General features: G+C 42.0%; 1 protein-coding gene across 1 annotated transcript in view; it reads left to right on the top strand.

The window, feature by feature from the left end:
- The first annotated feature begins 2072 nt into the window (after positions 1 to 2072).
- Positions 2073 to 8655, top strand: part of LOC126386001 (bone morphogenetic protein 7-like) — a 14823-nt gene continuing 8240 nt past the window's right edge. Inside the window, exons 1-2 of the mRNA XM_050038071.1 lie at positions 2073 to 2630; positions 7599 to 7788. Of these exons, the coding sequence (XP_049894028.1) occupies positions 2234 to 2630; positions 7599 to 7788 (587 nt within the window). The 5' untranslated portion in view covers positions 2073 to 2233. The remainder of the gene's footprint in view (positions 2631 to 7598; positions 7789 to 8655) is intronic.

The following is an 8655-nucleotide window of genomic DNA, read 5'->3' on the forward strand; positions in this document are numbered from 1 at the left end:
GAGTTACAGTAATCCAGCCTTGAGGTAACAAAAGCGTGGACCAATTTTTCTGCATCTTTTCGGGTCAGGATAGGCCTAATTCTTGCAATATTACGCACATGAAAGAACGCAGACCCTGACGATTGTTTTTCCAGTACTTTCTTTTTCATCTGCTGTGTGCAGTTAAACAGTATGGCACACAGTGGTGTAAAGTAGTTACAAGGGGCCCCAGTGACGGGCCCTTAAATACTCGCTAAATACTTGTTATGCACCTAAAGTAGCTACCGAATATCATCACATGATCAAATAGAGACTTGACACTGGATAACACCAACACATGTATCACCCAGAAATCATCATCGTTTATATGTTAAGGACAAAAATGCCAAAGAAAATAAGGAATTATCTGTTTAATTGGATAGTTTTTTATACATTATTTATAGTTTATATAGAGCAAACATATGTTTGATATTTTATAGCATGTTTTATTATAGATTGCTACTGGCTATTTTACAAAATTGGAAAAGAAAAAAAACTATGATGGAGATGGATTTGCCCTTTTAAAGACGTATTTAAAGCACATGGCACATTTTTTCTTTGAACACAGGCATATTTCTAAGGTGTCAGTTTAAATTACTCACAAGGGCCAGTTTTCTGCCTAATATATAGTTGGAGGGCCCGCTCTCTTTGGGCCCCCTCACCACATGGGCCCCAGTGCAACTGCCCTGCTTGCACTGTCTATATTTATGCCCCTGATGGCACACATTATGAATGTAGCTCCAGTGGGAGATGAAATGAGTGATTCTTACTGGGCGGAGTCACTATACATTAAGCAAATTAGTAGATTATGGTGCAAAAAAAAGAGATACAGAACATCTCTGAGGTTGAAACTGTCTGCCTGTGCAGCTGCTAAGCTACAGAACCGTGCTGCTTTGACACAGTGTAAAACCTTCAGTTGTAATGAGTGGGATGGTGATGGGGCTGAATAGATTTGTCAGAGGACCTGTTCGCACGCATTATCTCTGCAGAGGAGTCCTTGAGCAAAACAGTGTTTATAGTCTTAAATAGTTACTACAAATGTTTACAAATGTTTGTAGTGGATACGGAGGACTCTTGTCTTTTATATGAGTTTGCCCATGACCTCATCTTAAGTGAAACATCTTAAGTGACTAGGTGCTCGTGAAAATTTGGTTGTGTGAGTTTTCTAATTTATGTGTTGTTCCAGTGTTCCATATATATATACAAAGACGGAAGTTGAGAGCAGAGAAGCACAAAAGGCCATTTCAGTTTGTGGTTATGACACATTAACTTCCTTCCTTGAGTTTTACGTGCTGATCCAGTCACCGCTGTCCTCAAACCAAAGTAAAGCACATGTATAATCTGTACTTCAGGGTCGGATTCTTGCTTTGTCATTCGTTGTTCACCCCCACCCACATTAACTCTATTAAAGCAGCTACAGTGGAGCGCTTGACACATAGTTGTAGTAATTCATTGGGGCTATTGGCATGTCCCTTCATGTGCCTGTGCTGCTGATTACTCAAACCCCTCCACAATTAGGGTGGGCCCGAGTTTATTGTTTGAGTTCAAAGGTGTCTGCAGCTGAAGAAGGGATTAGGGGATTTTCCCTCTTTACCTTTAGACTGATCATTAAGTGTTTTCTTTAGTTTGGAGTATTTCCATCTGTACAGAATTGAGGCAAAGTGACAAGAAATTTAAACTGTCCAGATTTTTTATAAGCAAAAATTATAGGATTGATGAGAGAAAAAGAAGAGACCACCAGGTAAAAGATGTGCTAACCAGGTATTAAGTCCACTTTCATCAGTGGCCAAACAATCATGTCCAAACAAAGGACGCACTGATGGGACACTTTAGTTTGAATGCTCTACACCCCACCTATCTTATTACCACGATAGAGAAGTACACTCCATGATAGGACACTGAGCTGTTCTCTCCCTACTTTTCATTGACTCACCCCCACACACTCTCCCAATCTTTCCAGTCTTGGTTTATCCCATTCTAACCCCTCCTGCCCCTCCCCTGACACAGCGCCTCAATAAAATCCATTCCCAAGTTGCCATTAAGAGGAGCTCACGGCCAAAGACAGTGCGGAGCCACACATGATGGAGTGATATTCAGAGCTGATAGAGGATAGTGTGTTTTACTTTTACCACGAGCAGAGGAACTCTTTGTGCAGGAGGCGCATCCCCAGTCTCATCTTAAGACAAGTTGGAGCCGCGCGTAAAAGTTTGGCAAAATGGTAACAAGCGCTGTGGCCACGATAGCGACCCTCCTGTCGTGGGGTTACTGCGTGTTGGCCACGCAGGTCGCCTTCTCCAACTTCTCCGTGGACAACGAAGTGCGCTCCAGCTTCATCCAGCGGCGGCTGCGGAGCCAAGAGCGCAAAGAGATGCAGCGGGAGATTCTCTCCATCCTGGGGCTGCCGCATCGTCCACGGCCGCACGTCCACACCAAACAAAACGCCGCCCCGATGTTCATGCTGGACCTGTACAATACTATCTCCACGGACCCTGAGCCGCCGGGATACTCTTACTACAAGCCCGTTTTACCGACCCAAGTGTCCCCTATGGTGACCCCACAGGACAGCCGCTTCCTGGATGACGCAGACATGGTGATGAGTTTTGTCAATCTTGGTAAGTTTACAATCTGACTTCATTAATTTAATTGTATTTAAATGTACACTAACTATTACTACAGGGACTTATTGTGATAATCTTTTCATGAAAAGATGTTAAAAGTTATTTTTAATATAAATTGATCTTTAGAAAAATGTCCAAATTGATGACTACTCATTTTGTTCAAGGGTTTCATCTGTTATCTGATTGAATAAGCTTGAGATTAGGGCTTTATACTGTTTCCATTTTGTTGTCAAGTTTTCCAAAGCCACTACAACAGAGTGCATTGGTTAAATGTGTGTGTGTGTGTGTGTGTGTGAGAGAGAGAGCCAGTTTCTCTCACATAGTGGCCATTAGGTCACTTTCTTCACTTGAAATCAGGCATTATGCATTCCGAGCTGTAAATGTTATGACAACATGCCTGTATCCGATTTCCCCAGAATCCCTTCAAAGCTCTGGGGGAGAGGCTCTAGTGTGGCTTTGTTTCGCATGACCAGGAATTGAGGGAGCATTTCTAAACCCCAAGGGAGTGAGAGACAAGTTGACTGAGATTGAGACACAAACTGCATCTAAACACATGTTATTGCTGTGGTAATCTCTGTTAGTGCAGGTGCTCGTGTGTGTGTGTGTGTGTGTGTGTGTGTGTGTGCAGTGCATTCCTGCTTTTCTGTGTCTGCTTGTGTGTTTGTTTGGAGGGCGCAAATCACATGGGACACAGGTGGGCTCACTCAAGACGTTATTGAATTGATAAAAGGCAAATCCTGCCTTTGTTTCCCTTGGAGATCCTACGGTGGCTCTGATATCACCATGGTGAAACAGCAGACGGCATAGTGCCTGTGGCTCTTACCCGGATGTGGTTACATCCAAAACCAACCCATGTCTTCTTTATACCCCTCTCCGGCTTCAGGAGGAGGGTCATAGGTCAACCTGACAAGATGAAGTTTGTTCATCTGAGATACGCCTCCAAAAACCCTCTCACCCTCCTCTCTGTTTGTGTGCCACTGAGATTGAACTGAGTTATTTTTCGATCGGTCCATAAATCTGTAGTTAATAAAAAACATTTGGAGACAGAAACGTAACATTTTATGTTCTCAGTCATGAACTTTTAACTGACGGTCTTTAGCTAATGAGATCTGGAAACATTGTTTCTGAAAACTCATAGCAGATTTATGTGGTTCCACATCTGAGGAGTTTGATTATAAAGAGGAAGGAAGGAAAAAAAGACACAATGAGTGTGTATTATTTCTCTCTGGAGCCCACCGCGGCCTCCTGTGCTGATGATTGGCAGAGTTTTTAGCTGGGGCTCCCACAGTGTGCTGGAGTGACTCTGTCTTGGTGGTCCCTGGATGATCGCTTCAAGACCGAACTGGATTATGGTATTTCCCTTCCAAAGACCACAGCTTCCAGTGTGAGGGAGAGCTGCTGTAGAGCTGCCCAGCCCTGTCTCCCAGTGCACCCAGATATAACCTGCAGGTGGACGGTGCTTAGGATAGTATTATACTGTTGTTTTAGATTAATCAGCCTTATTTACTTAGTATTAAAGCAATACTTAACTTCCCGAATGATCATTGTAGAACAATTATGCACCCAATGTTACACTGAATTCGGGTAGACAACGTTTTTCTTGCATGCCTCAATGATGAAGAAAGAAGAAAGAAGAAGAAAGAAGCCAAAAACGAAGAAAATTATTGATAAATTGGAGTGGTCTGTGTTTTAACAACTGTTAAACTATATCAAAACATCTGTTCACAAATTGTAACACAACTTATGCAGTATAATCCAAGACTCATTTATCCAGTCGTATGTTCAGTACTTCCCAAACACATGCTTAAACGTTTAACATAAAACTCTTCTGCATAAACAGTCTTAGGCACCAGCTTGGTATCACTCCCAGGGCGTCCAAAACCGACGGCTGGGCACTCCAATGTAAACCAATTTCAATTGTTATTAGATGGTCAGATCAATGGACAGAGTATAAAGAGTGAGAGAATCTGCTTAGGGTGGGTAGGAGAGGAGCTGGATGGGTCCCACAAGCACAGAAATGTGACCCAAGAGAGGTGTTCGGGTCTCGTCCAAAGCTAAAAGTCAACGTGGCTTACGTCAGTCGTTAGCCACGTGGGTCGACATCAACCATGATTTTCCTAGCCCTGGCCAAGTTGTTTTGTTGCCGCCAACCTCTTCTGTATCAAGATACAACGTAAAAGGCCGCCCAAGGCTCAAAATATGACAAAAAGGGATCAGATCATGTTACAGGCACAGTGTTTTAAATGTATGTGTTTGGGAAGTACTGAGCATACGACTGGATAAATGAGACTTGGATTATACTGCACGAGTTGTGTGACAGTTTGTGAATGGATGTTTTGATGTAGTTTTGCTGTGATGAACGTGGACCCTTATGACTTCAGTTCATGAAGAATTTTCTCCATTTTAGAATTCTTTGATTCAACCCCTCTTTTTTTATTTGTCAGACAGCATTTGAGAGCTTGGGTACTCTTGATATAAAAGTCTAATAAAAAAGTTAATATAAAGTCTACACACACGTGGTATCACATCACTGCACACGTGCTGATACACGTACACAGCTGCATGTTTACTTCTATTAGAATGCCAAACCAAAGGTCGTACTTCAGAACTACCAGCAGGAAGCATTCGTCTCGTTGTCATGCAGCATTACACAAGGCAGCTGCTATTGCGTTGCACGTTTGTCGTTTCTCTTGTACATTTGTTAATTTAATGTAGTGCAGGAGCCTGATCTAACACACCATCTTATCAGTCGGTGCTGCTCGGCTGCTCTGTGTCCTCCTGCTCCTCATGTTGACCATCTTGTTTGCCTGGAGACGTCTACACATGCGCTCAGTATGGGCTTTTTTTTGGTCTCGGCATTGACCACAACACACCTGCAGAGCATGAGAAAAGGCTTAATGACCAGAAATGTCACTGGCTTTCATTAAAACAGAAAGAGTGCAAAATGCTCTCCCAACAGTTGGAGAAATGACCGTGTCGCTGGAGAACAGAAGGCGTATTGTGTTTTGGAGAACAAGCAGGAAGAAATGTGTTTGTCCTGCTAAGCTGATCTGTAGGAAGCATAAGGAGATCACACTAAGAATTTCTTTAGCCCCACCAGAAAATCGCATTAACCTTCTCATTATTTATACATTCGTGTGCAAAATAATTCCTTTCTGACAAGACAGTCTAAGCCCTCCTCTGTCTTTTAAAGCTTGTGCAGAATAACTCAGTTCAGGCGACTCATTTTGTTGTCAGTGAGCAGACATGGTGCTACATTATGTGGCAAAAAAAAGGATGCATACGTGCAATATTTATTTAGCAAAAGCCTTTTTGGTGGTTTAATGATGTGCAAGAAGACAGCTTAAGCAATGCTGTCAAAAGTGTCAACACATGTAGACAATCATGGATTTGAAAAGGCAGAAATGTTCACTTGATCCTCAACTTAATCGGCTGAAAATGTGTCTGAGCCTGACTGATGCATGTATGACATAAAAAAAAGTCTAAAGCAGTTATTGTTATCCACAAAGGCCATATTTTTGTCATTATTTGGAGTTTGTTTTTTGTGCAGACATTGCGATACGTCTTTAAACCACCCATGCTGATTTGAAAAAAAAAAGCCCTTTTACTATAAAATTTCAATAGGTTAATGATAGCTTCGTGGCTGTGTGGCCCTGCAGCGTCAGGAGTAATCTGAAGTGTTGAAATGCCTCCCAGAGGGAAGTTTGCATATCTGAGGTCTGATCTCTGCAGCTAATGGTCCCTAACGTAAACACACCAAGTCCTTACAAGCAATTATTGCTTTCATAAAAACACCCCTCGTTCCCTTCCAGCATTTAATTGCGGTCAAACAAATGACTCGCAGGGTTCAGAATGCACTGCTCTTAACGACGAATGGCCTGTGTATGTTTTTGTGACGTTATAAATGTTTTTAGAAGACTGTGAGTCTGTGTGTGTGTGTGTGTGCTCTTATGTGAAAAAAAGTTTTGTTTCTAGTGTTCAAGTGCTGTGTGTATGTTTGTGCGCTGAAACAATAGTAGACCATCAGTAGGAACGCAGGCTGATGTCATGATGATGTCATGGTGTATGCCAGTGGGCAGGATGTGTTTAAGGTGACTAATCGCTGCTCCGCTCTGCACACCTTCACCAGAGACCTCCACCGCTCTTTCCAAGGACAAACACATCGCTGTAAAAACACTGGAAAGCTTCAGGAAGCTTCGGGGTCTCTCTGACCACCGTTTCTTCTGGAAAGTCTGAGTGTTGGAGAGCGTCAGCTGTTCTCAGGGCGGGTTGGAAACCATCAGCTACTGCTGCTTTCCTTTATCCTCAACAATCAGGATGAAATCACTGGATACACAGTGATACATGGCAAAATGATCAGGGAGGTGTGGGTGGTACAGACCCGGGTAGTTAAGTCACACATGAATTTGTGTGTCTCTCTTTACTTTATGTGAGTGTGTTTGTAAAAGCACACTGCAGCTGTGGTTTTCCGGGCAGTGCCTTAACGGGCCTTTTCTTGTGGTCAGCACATGTGTGCAATTTAAACAGGGAGCCAAACTGAGCCCTTAGTGTGTTTTCTCTCCCCCACACTGGCACGTATGGCAGACTTAAGTAATGTTTAGATCAATCACTTCGCTCATGGGAGCAGGATTTTTCCTATTTCTGACACACAGTGCTTCCGAGATGTGGGCAGAGTGACACACATCAGAGAAACGTTTGATTTGGCGACAGTTTTGACAGATATGCAACTGCCGACTGGTTTACCATCTGACTGTAGTCACGGTGGTTTACCTTTCCCTCAGATGTACAAACTTTTCCTCTGAGGTTCTGAAGTATTATTTGACTGTGTGTAATGAACCATTTATCAGTGGTATTATAATTTGATGGATTATAAATGGAGCATTTTGATCAAGCACATCAAAACATCAATCAAATGTTGATTTATCACGTCTTTTAACTTTCTCTTTTTTCTCCTCCTGACAGTCGATCAGGAGCAGGATCTTCTGTACCAGCAACACAGGAGAGAATTTCGGTTTGACCTTTCCCGTATTCCAGAGGGAGAGACCGTCACAGCGGCAGAGTTTAGGATTTACAAAGATTTCATCCAGGAACGCTGTGAGAACGAGACATTCAGAGTCAGTGTCTACCAGGTCCTGCAGGAGCCTCCTAACAGGTATGGGTGTTTTCCTTCCAGCTCCTGCACATCTCATATGTCTTTGCTGGTTTTACTGCTGCTTACCCTTGATTTGCTTCATCCTGTTTCATATGTATCAGCTCGATCTTTTCATTAGGGCCTAGTGTTTGTCATTTAGGGATTTGTTCATTTTAATTTTAAATTCAAAAAAGTATTTCCTTACTTACCTTTAGTCACTTCTGGTTTAATTTGTCAGGGTTTTGAAATACCTATCTAATTTCTGCCACCACCCTAATACAGTGGCAGTGAATGTTGTTTTATTTTGGTGCTCGCGGCATAGAAAAAAACATTTAAACAAATCTACAGCAGTGCTAGCAGCTCTCTGAAGTTGCACTTCGGCACAGCAGTATTACGAGCTAAATGCTAATGTCACTGTGCTAACATTCTCACAATGACAATGCTAACATGCTGATGTTTAGAACATCTAATGTTAACCATGTTGACTGTTTTAGTTTGACATTGTAGCTTGCTAACATTTCTTAATTTTGCAGATGGTTTCAAGTAACAAAATACTGGAAAACTTTGATGTGATGATTGCGCTGGAGGAAAAAGTTATTGCAGTTTATCCAAGGGGGAAATTAATGTCTGCACCAAATTTCATGGCACTCATGGCACGAACATATGTATCTGTAAAAAGTATATAGTGGTTAATAATAAAATTATGATGATGAGATATTTCAATCTCCACCAAAGTAAGTGATTGCTATCCCTAGAGCCATTCTGCTAGCACAACAAAAAATGAAACAGCTATAATCACCTTTTACCACATTTACAGCAATATTTGTTAACTTAGAAATATATTAAATAGTTAAATCTAAATATTAAATGTGGCACCTAAATGTTAAA

The sequence above is a fragment of the Epinephelus moara genome, chromosome 24 (genome assembly GCF_006386435.1).
Source record: "Epinephelus moara isolate mb chromosome 24, YSFRI_EMoa_1.0, whole genome shotgun sequence".
In the NCBI taxonomy this organism is placed as follows: Eukaryota; Metazoa; Chordata; class Actinopteri; order Perciformes; family Serranidae; genus Epinephelus; species Epinephelus moara.